Raw genomic sequence first — 24,124 nt, 5'->3', positions numbered from 1 at the left:
TGTTAAGGAATATGTACAATATAACTACTAGATGTATTTTGAAGAAGCTGTAAGATCCAATCAGGTGAATAAAAATTGACAAATCAAAGAAGATGGGAATATACAAATAAGGAAGCAGTAATTGGCAGTGGTTTTGCTACTCCCAAATGTTATCAGGCTGTCTTCTTAACATGCATTCCAGAAAAGCTGGCTGCTGAGAAGACTAAAGAGAGAAGCAAAGGGGTTTTGTGGATCAATCCCCTTTATCCTTCAGAGGAATCAGTTCTGTTATCTACTGTTCTCCTTCATGTTCAGTTTGTTTAGTCTCTCATCAGTTCTTTTCTCTATTTATATTTCCTCCTTTACAAAAATTAATTTGTTTTTTCAAGTCTGGGCCAGCTTAGCAACATCTCTTCGAAGCTGTGCTTGCCACATAGTGTTCCTCTTCAGTGCAGGTCTCAGCTCTTCTCGTTATCGCAGTTGGTCTGCTCCTTTGGGCTGATCTCTGAAGTCCCCACAGAGGACATGGAGAGGTAGCAGTCCTAATCAACATCTTTTCAGGAGACACATTGCAGAAGAATTGAGATTTGGGGTCTTCCCTTGAGGAAGCTAGAGAGAAAGAAACAGGTTATTTTTTTTTTCCTCAATGAATCTGGAAAAAGAAGAGCTGGAGTCGGATGAAGTGATAATGGCACATCCAGATCAGATCTCTGGGGAGGGGTTTCAGTTTGGTTAAGTGGTAGTGCTCTGGTTCTGTCAGAGCACAAGTGAGAAGGACATCTTCTACATCATAATGTGACAAAATTCAGAAAGTTGGACAGCATATTTGCCTGCATCTGGGCAATAAGAAATTTAAAATTTGTTTGTATTTCTTTCTGAATGTATTAGGAATTACAGGTTGTATTTATCTGTCGCTTACTCAAAAGGTGATGCTGATACTTAAATCAAAAGCACCTCCACCCTGGCAACAGCTCTGACAGGGTCCAACAGCCCCTTTTGGGAGCTCTAGACTATTGCCTCATGCAAGCCCATGTAAGTATACAGAAAGTTCTCTTTAAAGGAAGTAAATCCTGTTATTGCTGATAGGAAGTAGAGTTTATTACAGAATCTCATGGGAGAGATTAATTAATGCAAACAGCAAGATTTCTTAAGACCTAAACATTTTGGATTCACCAAATGTTTAACTACAAGTCATAATAAAAAAGCCTAAAAATTACACAGAGGATCTGCAGCTCTCATCTGAAACAGAGCCATGTTGTGTAAGCTGGTAACACATTTGGTTGTATTTTAGGTTTTCTGTATCAGATTCCTAAAGAAAGTAAGTTATGTTCAAAGTAGTAGCTCATTTAATTGCATTTTTATTCTTGCAACTCTGGTTTGTAATATGTAGTGTCTGATAAAAAAATCTCTTTCTTTTTAAGGCACAAGGAAAAGGAAACATTGTGGACTATAAGAAGGTTGGTAAATTATATTTATATCTCATTTTTAATATTTTTTTAAATATTTTCAAGAATATTCTTGACAGCTGAAGATACTTCCTTATTAAAGCTAGGTTGTAAGGTGTATGTGTGTATATGAAGGGAGGGAGAATGGCTCCTGCAATTTCTTGATTTTAAAAAGCCATTAATAGACAGCTGTACTGTAACTATACAATGTAGCTATTTAATAATAGTAATTTAATAATGTATCTAATAATAGTAATTTATAATGTAGTTATTGAATAATTATTTTTACTGTCATTTTTCTCACTTACTTACCCAAACTCAATTTTCAAACCAGGCTTCTGAAGGCTTTTGCTGTCTTTTTTTTCCTGGAGTCATTTGCAGGTTAGATCCTATCAGTGGTCTCTCTCTATTGGTAGAGTACACTGCTAATTTTTTTTTTTAATCTCTCCTTTGTTCCATGCCATCTATTAAAAATATACACATACAATAACTTGGTTTCTTCCAGTCCCCATTGCAACTTCTAGCTTTACAGAACTGTATTTGCTACTTCTCTATAATAAAAGCGGACCTGAACTAAGTAGCTTTACTGGAAGTAGCTGGGACACCTTGAAACTCTTAAAGGGCCGCAGGAGATGGCTGACAAGGTTCCCCTGGTTAAATATTGAAGCACAGTATGCTCGTGGTAGACAGAGGTGACACTGTGTCCCCAGCTCACTGAGCATGAGCCTGACTGGTTCTGAGTCTTAAGCAGATCATGAAGTCCAGCTGGTTATCTCCAGCATCAGTGGGAAATAATATATAAATATATATAAACAAATATATATAAATTACTGAGCCACGTGCATGGTTGAGAATTGCTTCTTGAAGTGGGGCCTGAAGAGTGTTACAGCTGCGACTGATTGCTGCTCATATGGAAGGCTAACACACAAGTACAGGTCAGATTATTGTAATTATTCTGTATTAACAAAAATTGGTATTTGGATTATTAAAAAACCTCTCTGCCCTTCCTTCCTCTTAGAATGGCAGAGGGATCTCAACTTACTTTGCCATTTAAAATCATTGTGCTTTTAGGTTGTTCTCTACACCAGTCACAGTTGTATCAGTTTTCTTTCTTCTAAATCACCACTGAGCGCAACAAATTTATTCTTCAGATGTGTCTTGAGGACACTCCTGTGAATGTTTAGGCTAGGTTACTTTTGCAAGTCCAGAATGAGTTTTCTCCTTTTAATTGTTATAATTGTGATCCACAATTGTCATTTCCACAAATCCACACAGTGTAATTTCCATACTTTGAAAAGAAAAGGCAAAGGGGAAAGAAAAGCATCTAAATTTGCTTTACTAAATCAAACATTTGTCAGGCTATTCTGTATTTTGACTGAAATTGTTTCAGATCTTGGATCCTTCACATGAAATTTAAAAACTTACATTATGCTTAGGCAACTTGGACACTTGAATAAAAGGTAAAGAAAGAGAGAAAGCCCTTCAAGTTTTGTATTTTGAGCAATTGACTTCTGCCAGAAAGCACATGGTTTTTGCTGGTTTTGGGTAATTATCTCCTGCACAAGCACAGATATTATGAGGTGAATGGTAGTGAAAAATTGTGCATGATTCTTGTGAGTTCAAACAACTTCTGGCTCTTTCTTTTTTTTAGAGGCCAGTTTCAAAAGCCTGGGCTATCGTATCCCTCTTTTCTATGTTTGTTGGTTTAAAATAGAAGTGGTCATTACTTATATCTATGCTAAATGAACTCAGGAACCTGTAGCTGTCCCCAGCAGAATAACTTGACCAGCACATGCACACAGCCAATTAGAGGGTATGTTGTGCTGTACAAATTAGTATTTATTTTTTTGCTTTTTGCTGTGTCCTCTTTCCTCTTCCATCACCAGAGTCAGTGCTTTGCACATTGCTCAGTCTTTTCTTTTCAGCATCACAGTCGCTTCTCATCTTTCTATTCAGTTGATACAGTTACTTTAACATTCCTAATCAAATCTGGGAGCTTGTGTCTCTTCGAGCCTTCAAAATATCTCCTCTTTAGTTTTGTAAAAGCGAAGATCACCAAAACTAGCTGTAGAACTTTTGAAAAATTTGATTATTTTTCTTCTCTTAGTTTTTATTATGAACTTCAGTGCCACTTAATTGAGATAAAAATATTATTTCTTAGTTAAACTCATATGTATACAAAAACTTAAGAAAGTTTTACCTTGCTTGCTGCACTTTCAATTAAAATAATGAAAATGCATTTGAGAAATTGAGGTCCACACATTTAACATGCCTTCTTAAAAGGCAAAAGTTTTATTTCAATTTTGAGACTGCTTAAGAATTCTGAATTATTCTTTTGGTGCATGTTATATTAAAATGGTACCCCTGCTTTTTTTCACTGACAAACAAATACCTGCATCATACTAGCAAGTTTGGTCAGGTCTCTGACACAAATATGGAAGTGAAATGCTTTCTATTAATTTGATTAGGTCTGAGATTGCCAGGTCAATAAGGTCGCTATGTTTTGCAAAATTTTTTAGGGATTTTTCATCTCAGCTTGTTGAATCTTTTTATCAGAAAGATTTTTGATATTGTCTGTGTTCTGAATATATATTTAGTCACATTAGTGTCTGAGTGTTTTACTCTGTTTTTTCCTATGCTATCACACCACATCCAGACAAATTATTGATCCATTGTTGTGGTGTTTGAAAGTCTCTTCCAGAGATGAAAAAAATGTTTCAGCTGTTTTTGTGGTGTTTCTCAGATAAAACAAGGGAAAGTACCAATGTAAGGGACAAATTTCCTGTATGTGATTGAAAGAAACAGCAACTTTCCTGTCTCCCTCATTTGTATGTAGCAAAAATCTCAGACTTTTTAAAATCAGGAAGCTTTTATCCATGTTACACACACCTTGCGTGCAAGATAAGCTGTGTAACTCTCAAACAACAAATTGAGATTCTCAGTTTAATTGTTACCACCTGATAATATTGATTAAAAACTCTCTGCTAAAGCTGACGCCTTAATGGTGCTTGGCATTATACAGGCTTGTTAAAGGAGTGTAACAAAGGCCCAACTAGTAGCAGAAATGAGTGAGCTAGGAGTAATTCTTGTTTTCTGGCCATGGCTCTAGAAAAATTATAATATAATACTAAATAAAGAAATAAATCTTGTATTTTGCAGCCGATGACTGTGCTATGCAATGATTTGTTACTTTTCTAAATGCAATATCCAGAAAAGATAAAGTCAAGTGCAAGAGAGGACATAGCAATTTTTTTTTTTTTTATTTTATTACTGTAGCCTTGTCCATTTGCTCTGCTGTCTCTTATAGAGGCCTTTCATCCAAACTGGCATGGAAAGTGTGGCATAGTCTGGCATGGAATGCTATGACATACTTTCTTAGTTTGTGTATGAAATATTGTGCACTACATCAACACCAGGAGCTGAGTTTGTACAGTGCTGGAAGGCATGAGTCAGGATGGGGTGGATCCAGCTGTTCATACACTGCATGGCACTAAAGTCTTGACTTCCCAGATGGTGGGAAAGAGAGAGAGAAGAAAAATAGGGAAGGTCAGATTTGGTTACAAGGAGGTTTCTCAGTGGTAGCCTACTGCCTTGCTGCTAATAAATAACAATAGCACAGTGCCAGCCAGAGGTGCAGGCTGCCCTTGCCCACCCCACTGCCGGCTGGCACGGCGAGTGCAGCCATCCTGTGCAGTGCTGGCTGCGGCTCTGCAGCCCATGGGATAAGGGACAGTGATCCCATGGCTTTGTTACCATGCCAGGGAGTCATCATGAGGTGTGTCATGGGACTGTAGGCCACAGGCTGCTCACCTCTTGCTCCTGAAATGCAGCAAAGAGTTAAAAACAGAGGGTTGTTGGCTGTAGATGCTTATGACCCTCTTGGTTTTTCATGAAGATTTGTCTTGTTTGTTTTGGAGCAACCACTGCCATTAGCTCCTTTTGTTATGTATAATAAAAAACATAGCATAGTCAGTCAATGGGGCTTTTTAGATGTGTTAGTAGTACTACAAAAGCATCCAAAACCATTCAGATGAAGCAATTTTCTTATTTTTTGGAATTAATATCTGAATTATCAAGGTGCACATCCAGTACCAACAATCAGTTGCATCTTTGTTTGTAATCAGTGGGTATTTTCCCACTTCTTTGGGGTATAAATCCAGCATAACTTTTGTTTCATTTAAGCAAATAATACGTTTTAACATAGAGATTGCTTGTGTGTGCTAAGATGACAATTAACAAACTATTTTATTAGTGAGACTTAAGAAAATTATGCTTTTGGGTAAAGAATCTTCACAACTGCCGTTGCTTAGATTTAAAAACTAGTGAGTCTTGTTAAATTCATTGTGAAAGACATAGAAAGGCTTTAGTGTCCCTTCCAAAATAATAAAGAATCTGTACAATCAATCAGTGTCTCAGGATGGCTTGTAATTTTTTGGCAGAGTATTATAAGAGCTGTGTAACAGCAGTGTTCCCTGTAAGCAGGCCATCCTTCCTCTCCTGTTGGGGACAGCCCTCCCCACATTTGGTCTCATCCTATACATAGTGTGGGTTTCCATTTGAAGTAAAAAGAAATTTTTTCTGTTTGTCAGATGAATAGAGAAAATAAATTCTACTCTATTAATGGAGGCTTCTGCAGGGCATTTGGGCCCTTTGAAGATGCATTTCTTTAACTTTTGTACAGAAAAAGTTTCTCAGAAAATATTTGATAAATACTGCCCCAGTTTCAGCTGGCATATCATGCTGCATATAGCAAACAAAACATTTAAAAAAATAAACATTTAAAAAAAAATTATATCCTATGGTGTTATGAAGTGATGCAAATAAATGATTGTCCAGTGTTTTTTTGAGAAGCAAGAGCTCAACCCTCTGTCCAGCCACAACAATGGATGCTGAAACATTCCAACGTAATTATTTAGAAAACAAAGAAAAAATTTGACGAAACTGATGTACTACCTATGAAATATGTTGATACTTTTTTAAGGTTAACATTTCAGCAGTCTAAAACACCAGTGCTTATTAAGCATGCTGTTTCCACAAAAGGGAAAACAAATTTAGGAAAGCCAGTGCAGAACACTGCAGACATTTTGAGCATTATTCCGTCACTCAGCCATTGATCAATTTAGATTTTGGGTTTTGGGGTTGCTTTTTGTTTCAGCCAGTACTGTGCACTTCAGAAATGTAGAATGTTTTAGCTTGCTTCAGGATCAGAGAGAATGCATGCTATTCAAAGATTTCAGTGGATAACAAATTATCTGGTTTAGGATCATCCATTTAAAACAATGTCAAAAAAATCTGAAGTTACTTTTGGCATTTTGCCACTGAAATAATTAATCCTAGGTTGGATGGAGGAAAAAGAAAATCAGGAATTTCAGTGCTCTCTTTCTCCCTTTGCATATAAAGTCTATTACGGCCAAAATATTCACCACGTATTCAGTGAGCCTTCCCGCCCCACCCTGCCCCCGATTTGTTGCTCCCTACAGGTAGCACTGTGTGAAAGGAATCTGCTTTCCTTTGGCTCATGAAGCAGAAATGTCTCAACAGAGAAGATTTGAAATTAATTGACTTTGTACTTGAACACCTGCTTAGTTTTTGACTCCTTCAGTTCTTCAGTCTCCAAAATCCAGCAGTTCCTAGCTTTCCTCTCTGACCTCTTGCTGCCCTCAGACCAGCTGTTCTGACCAGCAGCAGTCCAGAGCAGTTGGCCTGAAAGGCAAATCCTTCCCTTCTGTGGTATGGATGAGAAGCCCTCCCTTTGCCTTTTTAAAACAAACAGTCTGAGAAACATGGTACTTTGAACTCCACAGAATCATACAGTAATGGAAGCTGAAAGGGACCTCTGGGAATGTCTGGTCCAGCCTCTCACTCAAAGCAGAACCAGTGTGGGTTTGCTCCGTTAAGTTCTGAGTATCTGCAAGGGCACAGATTGCAGACATGTTGTGGAGGAGATCACGTCTCATCTGAGCCTCAGCTTGGCTGTGCTATTGCAAGACTATTCTTTAAGCTGAATTTAAATAACCAAAACCCAGTTGGTGATTTTTTCAGAGTCTTGGCACTTCTAGAATGAAGTAAGGCTTTAATGCCAATGGTCTGAACGAAAGCTTAAAAGCAAAAATGCAGTATTCCAGCATATCTAGCAGCTCAACTGGATAAAAGTGTAGCTAAGCAATCTGTGTTTTGACTTGTATTCAGTTTTAATTACTGAATATCATTCTGAAGAAGGTTGTGTGGATTAAATTGTTCCTACAAGTGGAAATATGCACAAAATTAAATACACCATATAAGTAGAGACTAAAAGAGCAGATTCTTATATTTAGAAGAAATCAATGAGGAAGCTTAAATAAAGTTTATAAAGTAAAAAGTAAAAGCAGTAAATTTTGCTTTTCTGTTCGTTTGCTGTGAAAGTCAGCTGCTCCTATCCAAATTTAAAAATAATGCATCTACACTGGATACATTGATTTTTTTTTCTTCTGTGCCCTTAGTTTGTGAAGTTCATTACATAAAATTATTGAAGCTCAAAATCTGTGAGAGAGAGTCTGAAAATGTAACTGTAATATAACCAAGAGTACAACTAAAGTCTTAAATTAGGGGGCTTTTGCATGCGGCAGGGCTGCTGAAGCCTGGTTTGTTACAGAGTTGGTTCCTGTATTTCTTTAAGAACTTCCCCACTACAGAAAGTCAAATTTGTACTTCTCTTTTCCCTTTTACAACCCCTGCTGAGATAGAGCTAGTGTGTAGTCTGGTTAGTTCAGACTGCTTTGCCTGTGTATGCTTGCTTGAGCTGACCAGCTGCTTCTGCAAACGCAATACAAAACAGGTACGTTTTTGAGGCCTATAAATTGTTCATTACTTAGGATGATCTCTAACTGAAAAGCTTGCCATACAAGCAGGTATTTTCCATTTTGACATTCCTTGAGCTTCACTGGGAAACATTCAACAGCGGATTAGTCTGATTTTTGTGTAGTGATTCCTCTGCCTATAGTTTGACACGAGCTTTGCGATTGTATTGGCTTCAAAGCAGTGCATGTGTCGGCGGGCTTACACAAGACAGGCATGTAAATGGATTGTGTCCTTGTGTTAGGATTTTCCCCCTTTCCAGACTCTCCTCTTTCAACTAAGTCATGGTACATATAAGTGAGCATACATATGCCTAAGCTAAGCTTCTCTGGCTTTTCACCAATTTGAAGACTTTCTCGGAGCTATTGTCTTTCCTGTTTACATGCCAGTATAGACTTCCATGAGTATTAGAAGTTATGCTAATGCTTTTTAATAAGCTTTAGCAAATCAGCAGAGTTTCCTTCAGGATGTGTGGGGTTCTGCTGTCCCACAAGGTTGTGCCTCAAAGAAGAGGAAGGGCCACCTTTGCACACTGCTAGAACATCTCATCTCGCCTATCCTCACCTTTGCTGCAGAGCCCTGGAAATATGGCTGATTCCCACTCATTAGAAGACATGTTGAATTAGCTATGTGATGCATTTATGCCTCAAGGCGAGTTCCTTTCCAGCACACAGTGCAGGAAGATTCCAACTGAAGAGGAGAATAAAATTTTTATGAACTGGGACTTGAACACTCAAGTGCTGTAATATGCTTTCAGCTAATTTCATCTTTAAATACAGATAATGAATCCACTTTCAGATAAGAAGCATCATTCATTCTGTGTGAATGCAAGTATGTATAGAAAGGGGATGACTTACAATTTGGGCATATCTAGGAATTTTTTTTAAGATATGTGTCTATTTTATATATATATATATATATTTATATATATATGATTTAAACTGGATAGGTAAAGCCATAGTGATGTATTGTTTTTTAAATAATTTGGGCACTGAGCTGTGAAAACACTGATGAAAAACATGACTTAGGAAACCCTGTATAGTTTGTTACTGTAGGTACCTGTATCCAAGAAAAGCCTTTTTTTAAATGAGCTGGTGCAGTGATGTAAGGCAGTTGTGAAAGCCGTGTAGGGCGTGTTAAAGATCATGAAGTGCTGTAAAGCTTTTGGAAAAATCGAATCCCAAAGATCCACCTGACCTTTGTTCCCAGGCTCTTGCATGAGGCATCAGGCTGGAATTGGTCTGGGAACACCTGCATTTTAGAGTAGAAAATATAATAGTGTTTCATGGCAGTCTCATGATGCTGTTAAAAAAAAAAATACTAATTAAAAAGAAAAAAAAGCCCTTAATAAAAGCTGTTAAGAGTTCTGCTAAGTTCAGGTATGGGTAAAATAACATGCTTTATTTTGTCAATTTTGTCTGTATTATTTTATAGGAAATTTAACCCATCATTTACCCAAGTTTTTTAGATGCCAAATCTTTCCAGCAACCTGCTATGAAATGTCAGTTATTCCATGAAAGTATTTTCCCTCATATGGTGTATCACCAAGCCTTTGTCAAAATTCCCTAGCCTTATTGATAAGATGTAGTTTGCATGAGTTCAGTATGATAGTTTGCCACATTTTACTGACAAAATTTGCTTTTGTCCACTATGAGCAATGTAATCACATGGTCTCTAAATAGAAACCCCTATTACAAAATACAGTCGTTGCACCTGTGTCATCCTGTGCTGGTTTCTGAAAGCAGGGGATGGAATGGGTGTTCACAAATGCAGGTTTTCACTGCAGAAAACAGGAGTGTGAGCAAATGGCTGGTTTGCCAGTTCCGAACAAAAGCTCTCAGGCAGTGGCTGAGGTATGAAATGTTCAGATATTTAAAAAATTTAATTTTATTTTTTTAGTTTAAGTGTGCCCTTTGGAGAATCAGCATCTTTCAGGCGATGAAGTAACGGGTGGTGTGGTTTCCATTGCACACAGTTTCGCTGCAGTGGGGAGCTAAACAGAGCGGCTGGGAGGATTTAAGGGCTTTGTCTGATGGCTTTGGCTTTGCCTTTACCTCGGGAAGAGGCGGCAGGAGCCCTGTGCTCCCAGAGGTAATTGTGCACGGCTGAAACGCCCCCCACACCGATGTGCCTGTGTTTTCCAACAGCTGCAGGAAGCGATCAAGGCTGGCAAAGGTGTGACTTCTGCCATCGACCTCTGCCGCTGCCACGGAAACAGAGCGCTGGCAGCCCTGGAGCGATTCCCTCCCTCGGAGGCCAGGGACGCCTTGGCCAACATTGTCTGCGCTGTGACCAGGTTTCCCTGAGCTGCTGCTCCGGGACGAGCGTCTCTCCCTCCGCAGGTGGAAGCAACCCGGCGGGGACACCAGTGCCGCCTCCCGCCTCTGAGCACCTCATCCCATCCCGGCAGAGGAACGCGCGCTCGCTGCCGCCGCCACCAGCAAAATTCGGGAGAGGAAAGAAAAAAGGTCACAGACGGTTTTCGCTTGTCGTGCCAGAAGCGCACTTGAGGCTGCACCGGTAGAAATAATTAATGAGTCCCGTTTCCGTGACCTCAGCAAATGGACAGGAAATAAGGCGGTATTGATTGGGCAGCAGCGGGGACGGCGCCAGGGCGGAGGCCGGCGGTTTTCCTGCCAGAGGGAGGGATGCAGGGAGGGAGGGAGGGATGGAAGGGCGTGAAGATCCAGGTGTCACAAGAAACCCGCTCGAACCTGCCCAGAGAGAGTGAGCTGCCGAAGCCGGGAATTAACATTCCCTTTTCCAAGGGGAAGGGCAGTTTGGGGGATTAATGGGGGAAAATCCCTCTCTGTCTGCAAGCAGTTATGTCTCCTCACACTCTTTTTATGTATTCAAATGTAAAATTACCCTGTGCCTAATGAGTTCTGTATTTGAGAAACTTGCTGAGAAAATGTGTCAAGCATGGTAAGTAGGAGCTTTAAAATATTTAATCAAATATTAATTTGGCTCTGTTAAGGGAACTGAGTGCCTGGAGTTTATACTGTGCCTATGTAAAATGTTACTCTGGGTCAAAGAATGAGGTTTTTCCAACTCTTCTGGGGGAGGGAATATCCCTTCCTCGGATCCAGCAGTTTGTTTCAACAGAGTCTTACACAAAAGAATTTCCTATGTTTGTGACACTTGTGTTAATTTAAGCCAAATAAATGTTAATTTGTAAGGCTAGACATCAGCCTTTGGCAAAAAGGAAGCAGGAATGCTCCTCTGTGAGTAGTCACTGCACTGAATAAAATGCAGAAAATACTGGAGAAGTTTTGAACGTCAGTTGTTGAATTTTCAAGTCCAATTACAGATGGCTTATAAGGTGTATCAGAAGCCTGCAATTTGAGACCGTCTCTGTTTTGTTCATAGGAGATGATTTTTGTGGTTTGCACTCGTGCAATCTGAGAATGCCGTTGACAAGAAGGCTGAGTTTACATAAATGATCTAGATTGAGACTCAGCTACCTTTCTTCCTTCTGTGGTGTAATTACAGCCCAATCTGGAGACAGCTAGCACAGCAAACAGATTTCATTACATCCCTCACTCAAACACTAAGTGGAGTTATTTCTGTTAAATTCTCTCCTCCCTCCTTTTCCCCCTGTGCTCCCTCCCTGTCACACAGCTTGTTTGTCATAGATCAGAGTGTTGCATTCCACCAAATGCAAAATATAAATAAAAACTCTATCCTCTAAAAATATACTGAAAATACATCCTGTGTAATGTACATAATATTCTGTGTACATTCTGCCCACATTATACCATGATATTTTATGTATAATAAGATTGAGTCCCAATCTTTGTTTAGGAGCAGCATCCAGAACTCAGGACTCACTTTGTTCTGGAGAATGGCTCAACACCAGATCCCTTCTTACTTACACTTTTTCTCTTTCCTGCCCTGGCATTTTCTCTCTTCCCAAGACTCTGGAACTTCTCCCTGAGTTACTGTTGTTACTGCAGCAGGAAGGCTGAAGACAGAAGAGAAGCACTAAGAAGCATGGTTTTTTCAAGACAGTTACCCATTAAGTTCCCTGAAGTTGTAGTAAAAAACGTGCTTGAAAGAACTACCTAAGTTCAACCAGAGTCACATTTCAGCTTTCTTTGGCTCTTGTTTTTACATATTACATGAAGTAAGAGCCATTCTTCATCTTTTCTTTGTCTTACATCTGTGCTAATTGGTTCATAATTATTTAGGGCTGCAAAAAACTTGGGTTGCTGGAGATATTCTGAGTCACTTCACCTCAGCTGTGTGAAAGAAACACCAAACATACTGCAAAACTATGTACACCTCACTTATTTTTTCATGCAAGTACAAGTTTTTATTTGTACTTGTACCAATAAAAGGGAATCACCAAAAATTAATTACTTTTGGGGGGGGGGGGGTATTTTTATCACCAGAATGTTTTGATTGCTCTTAAGTAATTCAACCTTAATTTTAAAAAATACCAAACAAACAATGTGAATTGTCCCTTATCAATATTATCAAGTAATCTTATATTTAAGGTATTTGCCTGTAATTCTTCAGAAATTTTTGTTGTCTTGTTTCCTCCAGGTAAGCTACAAGCAAAATATTGTACTTGTCTGTCAGACTCCGGGTGAATTAGTCATTGCTGTGTACTAATGTACTCCTCACTCCTCATACAGTTTCTGAGCAATGTGTAACCTTAGGGCTGTTCTGGTCTGGTCATGGTCTTATTTTTGTCTCCTCGGTTCCTTGTCCTCACCTACCTCTAAAGCAGGTCAGGGAGAGGGAAGCCAGTGGACTGAGGAAGGCATTCACACCATTTACTTCAGTCACCCAGCTACTCAACCAGACATTCCTGGTGGCTGCTCCTCTGAACTTATCACCACTATGGAATTGCTGCACCATTCCACAGATGCACAAAATACAGGACAAGGTCCCAGCTGCTTTTTAAACCAAATTAAAATAAAAAAGTTATCCTGATCTACTGCGTCCCGCTTGTGACGGAGTTAATTTTCTTCGTAGTATCCTATGCAGTCCCATGTTTTGGATGTGTAACTAAAACAGCGTTGCTCACCCGCTGTGCTCAGCAGTGCTTGCACACTACCAAGGCTTTCTCTGCTCCTCACTCCAGCACCCAGTGAGGGGCTGGTTGTGGGCAAGGGGCAGGAGGGGGCACAGCTGACCTCAGAGATAGTCTGTGCTGTACAAGATCATGCTCAGTAATAAAAACTGGGGATGGGGAGGGGGGATGTTCCAGGAGTCTGTTGCTTGGGGACTGTCAAAAAACTGGTAGTGATTGCTTTTTCCTTGCTTGTTTTTCATGGTTTTGTTTTCATTTTTTCTCCTTTTATCTATTAAGCTGTCTTTAACTCAACCCACAAATTTTCTCACTTGCTCTTCTCTGGGGTAGAGTGTGGAGACACTTCTCTATCTGTTAATGGTTAGGGATTTTTAGAAGAATCTACTGAAACTGTGTCTTTTATTGGTGGCATCAATTTCAGTTTCCCACAATATTTTTGACCTTTAGGATTGTAGCCTCAAATTGTTCTAGAAACAGAAGTAGTTCAGTAAAAAGCTCTTTCTCTTCTCGTCTGAGGGTCTCCTTGCCCCCAATCATGCTCACTGAGCTGAAGCACCAGCAAATACCAGGGGGAAATAGACTTTAATCGTAAGGCACTTTATACTCTATATATAGACTACCTTTATATTCTTCAAATCTCCCTCACCTGCTTGTAAACACTCTTTGAATGATTTTGCATTTACTTTTAGTAAAGCAGCAAGTCATGCAAATACAAAAAACCCTTGTTTGCCTGCCTCTGGCCTCACACTGCCTCAGCTGGATAGAGAGGAATGCTGCTCCCTGCTCCTGTGTGCTGGGCACAGAGGGTGGGATGTACCACATTGAACTCAGGCATGTCTAACCCCAGATGTGCTTCATCTCAGCCCAGGAAATACCTCTATGAGGGACTGTATTCATCCTTTCTTTGTACAGAGCTAAAAACCCACACTACATCCCATGGTGGGGGCACTGGCTGAGCAGCTCTGAGGTGCTTAGCTGCTGTCCAACACAATTCTTTTTGGTATGCAGGATGGACACTTAGGGCTCAAGATAATAAGATGTTTTACCAGAGTGTGCTAGAGGGAACCTTTTATGCCTGTTCAGCTGTTGCTGGTCGCGATGTTGACTTACTCACTCTTGATGCAGGTTTATTTGTTCCCTTGCCCACTCTCTGTCTTGCTCAAGAGTAAACACAACAAATTGAGAGCATGTTGAAGGCTGGGTTTGTCTTTTGCAGTTTGCTGTGCTGTGTAGCACTTGGTTGTGTTTTCCCTTGGAGAACTATGATGAAAGCACTGGCCCTGAGCCTAATCTGGTATTTGGGCTGTGCATTGCTGCTGTCCCAGTACTTCGGGAACCATCTCGTGGAGATAATTAACAATTACACCTTTTCTCTCCTTTCCTCTGAGAGACAGTTTGTGGAGGAAACAACAGCACCTTCCCCTTCGCCTCCTGCAGGTTTGCTTTCCGCCTTGTTACAATGACTGTTCAGTATTTTGAACACTCCTGGGTAATCAGAATGTTCACATCAGTGTGTCTCAAGAATCTGTACCCAGCTTTTCCTAGGATTAACTGAGTATTTAGGAATATCACACAGGGATGTGCCCTGAGGTTGTGTGGTCATGGGTGGTGAGGTATCTAGAACAGTTTTTACCTCTGATGGTGTGGCACCTGACTGCCAAACAAGTGCAGAATCCTGAAAAGGCGACAGTACATTTGAGAAAAGGTGCCCTGGCTGTGCTAAAGCGACACAACTTCTCACGCTGTGCTGGGCCTGGCCTAACACTGCCGAGAACTCTTCAGCACCCTTAGAGGGCAGAGATGGTCTCTGTGTCTGAAGATGCACAGAAAACACCATGGCTAAGCCAGACACCCACCTCTCAACTCTTATCAGTTACCCCTACAGTCACAAAGAAACAATGGAGGCAGAAGTAAATTGCCTCAGTCAGGGAGAAAGCTTCTCCCAAGAGGGAGCAGGAGGAGGATTTGGAGAGGCAGCCTGTTGCGCAGCAGAACAGTCACAAGAACAGGAGGGGAAAGAGAAATCATGAACAAGGCAGAAATCATCAACTCTTTATCCCTGAGTAAGCTGCAAGATATACATAAATATTATAGCCATCAGCCTGGTGAGCTAATTATCACCTGGCTGCTGCAGTGCTGTGCTACTGGAGCCAACTGTCAGGAATTAGAGAGCAAGGCAGCCCAGCAGCTGGGATGCCTCACAAGGGAATGGGGGATCAACAAAGGATTGGAAAAGGAGCAAAAATCAGCAGCCTCTGGAGGCAGCTTGCATTGAGTGTGAAGAAGTATCCTCTTGAAGAAGTTCTTGCAAACTATTAAAGCAAGAGTGGACAAGCACTGAGAGTATCCAGTCTCTGAGGGAGTTAGCAGTGGTGGAGGTGATCTACGGCAGCCGGGATAACAACCAGGCATCTGAAGACCCAAGTGAAATCCAGTGCCTGTGGTGCATGCAGTGGAAGTTTGTGTGGAGCACAGTCACCATATGCCAGCACCTGTGCTCGTGACTTGGCCAGACATCAAGGCCCCAGCTGTGGGTAGATTGGCCAGCCTGCTCCAGCAATTCAAAGAGAATCTCCCACCCACCCCTGCAGGCCTGTGCCTCAGCTGGGGAGGGACTCCCAACAGGTTCCAGCTATTCAAAGACTTCCTCCTCCTCCCCACCAGCCACCATCCAGGCTGACAAAGGAGCTGTTTTCTGCTCGGGGGGAGGTACCATGTGCACATTGGTGTGTCACCCTGTGGTTCTGTCTGCATTATCTCCATGAGGACGGCATGGGGTAGTGGGATGCCTCAAAAGTGGAAGCTGGGGTATGTGAATTGTGAGGAATTTGGTGGCCAAAAAGGGCCCATACAGGAGAATTACCACTCTGGTTGCTATTGAGCAGTTCCCCAGCAGCGCAGAAGGACTGATACTGCCTTTGACCCCAGTGCGGAACTTCTGGTTAGCAGAAAAAGGATCAGGTAATGAATACACCATGCAGGAATTGAGGGGCCCTGCCTCTGGCCAGGGAAGGAAAGGGATTTCCAGGTTTATTTGAGTGCATGGATTTGATGGCCTGGCACACCTGATCAGCTGGCTGTGCTTCTCTTAATGTAGCCCTCCATGTGCCTTGCCTTATTGGCAGGAAAGAATGCACACGTGGCCCATATTTGACCTAGTGTTGAACTTGACAGTAGTTGCTAAAAGATTGAAAAGCTCTTTTTGGTTTAATGGAAACATTAAGGAGGCATTCTCTGGAGCTGCTGGGGAGTGCTTCTTGCCCCAAGCAGTGCTAAGGATGCCAGACCAGTGTTCTCAGGGGTACACCTGCTGGGGAGATCTCCCCGTGGCTTGTTCTTCCGAGCAGTATTTGAATTTTCATCAGTACAAAAGGCTAACTCAGGCAATTGTGCCATGCTGCAGATTTGTCAAGGAAGTGGCTTCTGGGTCAGAGCACTGGCTGCCACGACTCTCGTCAGCTACTTCAATCTCACAGAAGAGTGAGGCATCAAACTTTTTTATTCTTTGTAGTCTTCAAAGTCTTTTACCTGCACAGTGTCTTACCAAAAATAAAGAGCTAAAGCTTTTCAGTCTCTCAAAGCAGTTCAAAGGAAAGAATATTTCCAGTTCTGAAAGTCATCTGTTCTGACGGTCTTTGAATTAAATTATCCTTTTTTGTTCCACCTTTTGGAAACCAATCCCTAAAATGCATTAATTATTTACATAATTAGCATTCACGTGTTTCTCTTTTAGGCTAAGCCTGGTTTTCTAAAGCTAAGAGAAAGTGGCCACTAAGCTAAAATTCGTACAGCGAATTCCTTTAAAATAAACAGAAAGATAAAGTACAGAGCTTGCTCTGAGTTGACAAGAGGGTGACAAACAAATTGGCACCGATACACCAAAGCCTCCTGCAGTCCCCTTTGTCCAGCCCCTCATGCCTTGACTCGTGCGTGCCTCTGCCCGCAGCTCCCGGCCTTCTGCCGTATTCCCGGCCCCGACAGCAGCCGCAGAATGCTCGGGCTCCCCCCTGTGTAGGAGATCCCTTCTCTGCAGTGCGTGAAGTTGACTTAAATTCATGCCTGTTTGCAAAATGCTTTAGTCGGTGTGCCTCTCTTGAGGCGAGGCAACCTTTTTCTCCAAAAGAGAAAGAGCAACAAGACGGTTTACCTGCTAAACTGGAAAGCAGCGTTCTACCCACTTCCCGTGGTGAAATTGCAAGTCTTCTGCAGGAGAAAAGAGGGATCACATCATACAAGAACATTCCTCTTGGCTAATAGTGACAGGCAGGTGTCCACTGATAACTGAAACAGTAGTTCTCAGATTTATCTTTTTAAAGAAATTTCTATATTAAATTCCATTTGAGGCATATTTTGATATATTGTGTAGGAGAACTGCAATTTTGCAGCAACATTATAAAAAATCTTATTTTGACATTTCCTTCTTTACCCTACTCCACTTTGTCTTCCTCCCTTCACCCCTTGCCCCAAATATCAGATTGAAAATACTCTGCTTTATTATTAGAACAACGCTCATCATTTTTAGTTTTAAAATTGTACACAGAAGTATTTTACTTGAAACAAAAACAATATCTTAAAACTAGACTTTCTATACCTTAAATGACTACCACAAATGACTGGCCTCAATTGCAAGGTTCAAATCTTAGCAGTTATTAAATATCAAATTCTAAAAATTAAATGTTATGCAGAAGCCATTAGAAAAATCTCAACAAGTACCAAGAGATTAGGTTATTTTTTTTTTTTCCCTATAAAAAGATATTAACCCTTATTTTAAAAAGCTTTACTCACTGCAGAGGAGCATGATGGTTTTTCTATGTGACCAGCTTATCCAAAACACAGCGTGGTTAGGAAATGATGCTTTTTTCCCCTCTTGGCTAGTTTTGATGAAAGCTCTCCAAGTTGCACATTGTGTCTGAACATTTCTTCATTCATAGCATGTGCCCATCAAAAACTGTTTTCTGTTTGCAGCATTTTAGCTGTACTATTTATAAGCTCGTTGAACAATGCTACTAGAGGCTGTAAAAGGTGTGTATTTCATATGCAAATCACTACCAATAATTTTCGACAATTATACTTAGTTGCTTGCATCATTATTTTCATAAAAATGGGTTTAGAGGGAGAACATTACAGAAAAAAATGTCTGTATTGGTAAGATTTATTTTTAATCAAACAATTTTATTTATATCCAAAGTATAAAAAGTGTGAATGTCCCTACCTCTGCTCACATTATATAAGACCACAAGCAATATACATGGCTTTTAGATGGAATATGCTAAGATATCTTTGCAGAAAAATAAACAGGGTTTAAACATCTAGTATCTCTTGAAGATGACTGATGCTGCTAAAAGTGGTCACATTGCTAATAATTAGAAATATTTCTTACATAAACTTTTATGAAAAGTAATTGCTTTCAATCACATTCTATTGTAGTAATCCAAGCAGGTGGATTTTTTCTTATTGTAAACCCAGGTCCCCACCGCTACAGTTTTTATTAAAAATTCAGTCCAGATTGAATTTTCACCAATATCAAAGGGAAATTTCTGTTGGATGAAATGCATTCACCCTTTAAATTCATGGTTGTTCTCAAAGGCCCTGCTGTAGGGTATGACTAGGTTATACTAGATAGGTTATAACTAGGGCATCGAGTAGCCATGAGCCAGAGATCCACATTAATGCAAGTTCAGAAGGGAAGATTCCTATCCACCCAAAGAGCAAGGTTCAGGAGTAGCTTCCCAACAGTAGTGAGGGTAAAGACCGAGTATGGGGAATCCCTGGCTGCTTCTAAGACAGTGACTATTTTTTGTAAAAAGGACTGTATAATATGTTGGCCATGACAGAAGAAGCTGGACCTCAAAAAACCTTGAAAGGCTGTTTCAGTCAAAATATTCTTTCTCCATATAATGGGCAAGATATGGAACTGAGTGTTAAGCACACGAAGGAGAGCATGCTGTTTGCACTTGGCTGGGAGATGTGGACGTCTTTAGGAGAAAGGACTTTCCAGGCTGTATTTACCTTTTCTGGATGTAAAACAGAACTGGGCAAACACACCTTTAGGGGATAAATGTTTGATCCTTCAGAGTTAGTTATGGTGTCAATAACAGGATGACTGTGCATTAAGTGAGCATTACTTCTTTTTAAATGCAAAGCTGTGAAATAGCTCACAATGGCGCAGTTCTTGGCTGAACTAACACAGAGTAAAGAGAACTGTGATTTCATTGCCAAGAGATTAAAAGAGGCTTATGCTTCCAAGAGTGAAGTTGCTCAGATTTGTCAGTTTTTAAACAGTTATGGATGCAACTGATGTCTAAGTAAACTGCTGCAGCACAGAAGGAGAATTTAGGTTGCTCACTGGGTTGAGTTACTCTATTCTTGAAGCTCCTTTACATTTCTGTTCTGCTCTTCCACTTCAGCTTCGATCTGGTTTTTATTTTAAGCTTTTATATAAAATTCTTCTTCCATTGGTGCTCAAGTGTTACATATCTGCTGTTTTGCCAGGACACTCTGGTGCTACTTCAGGCTAGAAAAGGGTTTTCTTATAATGAGTGTTCATTTTTTGGAAACTTTTTCTCTGTGAGCTAAACTCTTAAGATTTCCAACCCACATGCACTTGGAGATGAACCGTCTTGTTTTAAAATCCAAAAATGCCATTTATATATATTCTCTATTTTGAGATCCTTGATTCAGCAAGCAACACAATTACATCTTGCCCATCTCTGTGAAGTCTAGCTAAACACCAAATTTTGAAGTTTCCAGTGGCATCTATCATTATACCTAAGAACAAGAAGCAGTGTTGCTATAAAATTTAAAAAAAATCCCCAGAGTGTCGTGTAAAAATTGTGGTGGCATCTATCATTATACCTAAGAACAAGAAGCAGTGTTGCTATAAAATTTTAAAAAAAATCCCCAGAGTGTCATGTAAAAATTCTGTTTCTTGAGGAAAAAAAAAAAGCAAAAAAAAAAGCAAAAAAAAAAAAAAAAAAAAAAAAAAAAGCAAAAAAAAAAAAAAGCAATTATATTAACTGGCACTCTAATCCAATGTTTCCCAACTAGTGTAGTATTTTGCTGGCAGAACCCTCCAACAATGCTTGCAGCCACAGGAAGTTTAAAAACATAAATAAAGTTCAGTTGTCTGCCACTGTTCGTCTCTGCCTGGGTTACAGCAATGTATGGATATTGCCCGCAGCATGTTACTTGTTCAGTATTGTTGCCTGTGGGCCAACAGAGGTTCCAGATATTCCTGTGCAATGTGTCCATACATGTCCTTTCAGTCGGACTGGCTGTGAAGAGCATGAAGGTATGCAAAGTTTGTTATCAAGTTGCTTTATTTGCCATTAAATATTTTCGTTTTATAAACTTTGAATTGCAGAACGCATTTTACTGCAAATCAGATGAGTTAATGGGACCAGTTTTTTAATGGTGCCTTTCAGATGCTTTTATTTCAAGGCAGAAAATGTTGGAACCTGCATTCTTTTTTTTTTTTTTCCCTAATATATTCAGTCTCTTTGAAGTTTATTTATATCAAATACATGCCTAAATAATTTGAGGTGATTCCAAGCTGCCTAATTTAAGTATCTGCCCGATTTGGGTGAGTGAGTGCCTGACTCGTGGCACCGCTGGAGTTCCGAGTCCAGCCGGACACCCGCGTCCCCCCTTGCCGTCCCTCTAGAGGGCAATCCTGCCCGTCCCACCCAGCCCAGCTGCGCCGAGCCAGCCCGCAGGAACCCGCAGGAAATACGAGACTCCATCCACTTGGCCGTCCCCAGGGACAAGCACCCTTTCAGCAAAGGCTGGAACACATTGGGGTTGAGAAATTGCAGTGTAATGCAGAGAGCAGCCGCTTGGCTCCGGGCTGCCTGGCGAGAGCGGCACCTCCCGTGCCGGCTGCACACACAGCGTGGCCAGCAGCGCAGGAATCGCTGAAAGTCAGCCCGAGAGCAGCACAGAGGAGTCCGGTTACCGGCGTGGGCTTGTCTTTCTGCACAAGGGGCTTGTTTGCTGATTAGGGTCTTAACATAAAAGGTATATAAGTTTCAAGGAGCTGGCTCCACACCCCGCTGTTTCTCATCTCCTTTCCTTCCGGGCTCCATAACTCTTGTGTCTGGCTGCACAGTGGCCTAGTTTCAAGATGTGGTGAAGTGATAGACGATGTACTCATACCATAGCAATACTTTTTACAGAATGAAACTGCCAAAATTAGTTCCTGCTGAAAGTGCTTTTGACATTCCATGCCACATCTCTGCCTACTGAGTGCTGATGTAGGCTATTGCAAAGATCCACAAGAAAGAAACCTTGCTGAAGGTTTTGAGTTGGATTTGAGTTTGATTTGCTTATCCCAAATGTTTGCAGCACAGGAAGCAAAAAGGCTTCTAAATTTAGGTTCATTCTTCTGCTCCTTGTCATCGTACCAAGCACCAGCACACTGAGCTGTTCTGAGTCCCAGCTCAGGGACAAGCACTGCCAGCTCTGCCACCTCCCTGCCAGCCACCATGGCTCCTCACCCCTGCCCAGGGGAATCTCTAGCCGACTGGATCCTTTGAACTAACTCAGAGAAGGCATTCTCCGGGGAGGGCTGGCACCTTGGAGTTTCTGCAGGTAAAGGTCTAGGGACCTGCCTTAGCCCACCCTTAGAGAACTCCATACAAGTGCAAACAGTGCTTTCAGCTTCCCTGGGGTTCTGAGCACATCGGTGTTGGTGACTGAAGTCTCCTGCAGTTTGCTCAAGTCAGTAATGGCTCATTGTATTCGAGGGCAGTGGTGATTTTTTTACTGAAGAGTTCTCTCGCTAGAGCACCACTACTCCCCTCCCCGGTGACCTGGAATTTTTCACAGATTGCCGCAGTGTCACAGAGTGGCTTTTGAGCCAAAGGCATAAAGTGGGGGAAAGATGAACATTTGAATAAATGGCGTGTATAGCACAAGTTCAAATGGTGAAAAGAAATGGGACTTGTCTGGCTGGGAAGCCAATCTAAGCTTGCTACCTGCATTGCCTGGAGACAACTTGGCTCGCTCCCTTTCCATTGAATACTGTTATTGCAACAATATGCTCGTGCTACTTTGTGCTTAGCCGAGGCCCTTCAGGTCTCCTCCTGGGCTTGAGTCCCTAGTAGCTACAATGCCTCAGGCCAGCACTATAGAGCAGAAATGAGGTGGAGTTCAAACTGGCAAGGTATTTTCTCAAGGGCTCTGAAACTGAGTTTGGGATTCCACTGGCTTGTTCTTGCCTTATGGTTGCCTTTCCTTAGCCCCACCAAGTAAAGCGTTCAAGTAAATCCATCTGAGATCTAGCCCTACTGAGCAGCTGGGCCGGCTGTTAAAACACGGCACCCTTTAAGAAAAGCCTCAGTTATCCTTACAATAAAGGAGGGGGCAAACCATACCATAAACTTGGGTGTTCATAGCGCTAACAGGCTCGGAAAAGTTCGCGGGTAGTGCTCTTTATCTCCAAAGAGAGAATGATGCGCTAACTGCAGAACACTTGTCTTGCTAATAAATGTATCTTATCCTTATCCTTGGAGTGATTCATCGGAGGAGTTACAGTGCTGGTAGTTCCCGCTTTTAAGCGCTCCTTTTAACAGCTGTCTATCAACAGCAATAATAAAAGGAGCAGTCAAAGTTAAAATCAACAAACTATTATCTGTTAGGATTATTCATGGATATGACACTGTAAACATACCAAAAGTCCCAAATGCTAAATTTAGAAGAGCGACATAAGTGGAAGAACAAAATTTTAGAGAACTGCATCTAAAGAAAGCGCCAAAAATCTGAAATGGTGAGGATTTTTTATTTTAAGAGGCACTCTTTGTATTGTTCAGTTCAGAGGAAACAGCATGTGACTAGCAAAGTGCTGAGCTATTTATGGGGCAGATTTATCTGAGATTTTTGTCCAGTTATTTCTCAGTCGACTTACATGTCTTTGTATTACTTTTGAATAAAAAAAAAACCAAAAAAAAATTAAAAAAAAAAACAAAAAAACGTTTGAAATAACAAACTTAAGGTTTATTTATCAGTTACATTCACGGCACTGCTCAGAGCTCATGAGTTTTACCTTCACATTTACTTGCTGCTTGCACAGTGCGTATTTGCCTTGTAACTTCTATCGGATACATCTCCCATGCTGCACAGAATCCAGCATCCTTCACGGCAGCATCAGCCCTCACCTACTTATTTTATAATAAGCACCTTTTATAAACATCTTTAGACTGAACTTCTTTTACTCTGGAGAAAAAAACAAACCGTAAAGCAACTACAACATAATTAGAGCACTTGGCTGTGTACTTTTATTAACAGCAAAATTAATCTATTTATTAGGAATGGCAGCACTGGCCGAGTTCACTGTGTAAGTAAAACATTTCACGCAAAACTGCCAAGTTCCAAAGGTGTGTTACATATAGCCAAGAAAACAAAACTGCTAGAACTGGCCATAGGTTACAAAACCAGACTTCGCTCTCCCACTTTTTTTTTTTTTAAATTATTTTTTAATCTTTGGGAAACGGTTTGGTTTTCTACAAGCTGTTAGTCGAAAGGGCACGTATGATTTGGCAGACTAATGTAATATCTTATGTGCTCCTGTCAATTTCAGGGAAGATAAAATCTACAAGGATACTTAATTAAAAAAGAATGCGATGTCTGTTTTATAAATCACTGCTGCCATCTGCCCCGCAAACGCGGAGCATGGAAGCGGTCTTGTGTTTAACCAGCGTGGGAAAAAGCCTGGATCTGAATTAAACCAACTTACTGAAGTAACTTTTTTTTAAAAGTACAGGCTTAAGCCTAACGCGGCACCAAACACCGGCGTTTCCTACTTGGCGCTATGCACAGAAACCCGCGT

At 40.9% G+C, this 24,124-nt stretch overlaps 1 protein-coding gene across 1 annotated transcript in view; it reads left to right on the top strand.

The window, feature by feature from the left end:
- Nucleotides 1–13,199, top strand: part of PDSS2 (decaprenyl diphosphate synthase subunit 2) — a 111,966-nt gene extending 98,767 nt beyond the window's left edge. Inside the window, exons 7-8 of the mRNA XM_041478120.1 lie at nt 1,401–1,436; nt 10,406–13,199. Of these exons, the coding sequence (XP_041334054.1) occupies nt 1,401–1,436; nt 10,406–10,564 (195 nt within the window). The 3' untranslated portion in view covers nt 10,565–13,199. The remainder of the gene's footprint in view (nt 1–1,400; nt 1,437–10,405) is intronic.
- The last annotated feature ends 10,925 nt before the right edge of the window (nt 13,200–24,124 follow it).

Source organism: Pyrgilauda ruficollis, unplaced genomic scaffold, assembly GCF_017590135.1.
Source record: "Pyrgilauda ruficollis isolate IOZ18807 unplaced genomic scaffold, ASM1759013v1 scaffold43, whole genome shotgun sequence".
Taxonomy (NCBI): domain Eukaryota; kingdom Metazoa; phylum Chordata; class Aves; order Passeriformes; family Passeridae; genus Pyrgilauda; species Pyrgilauda ruficollis.
Note: the sequence above shows the minus strand (reverse complement) of the source record. Positions and strands in the feature narration are given on the sequence as shown.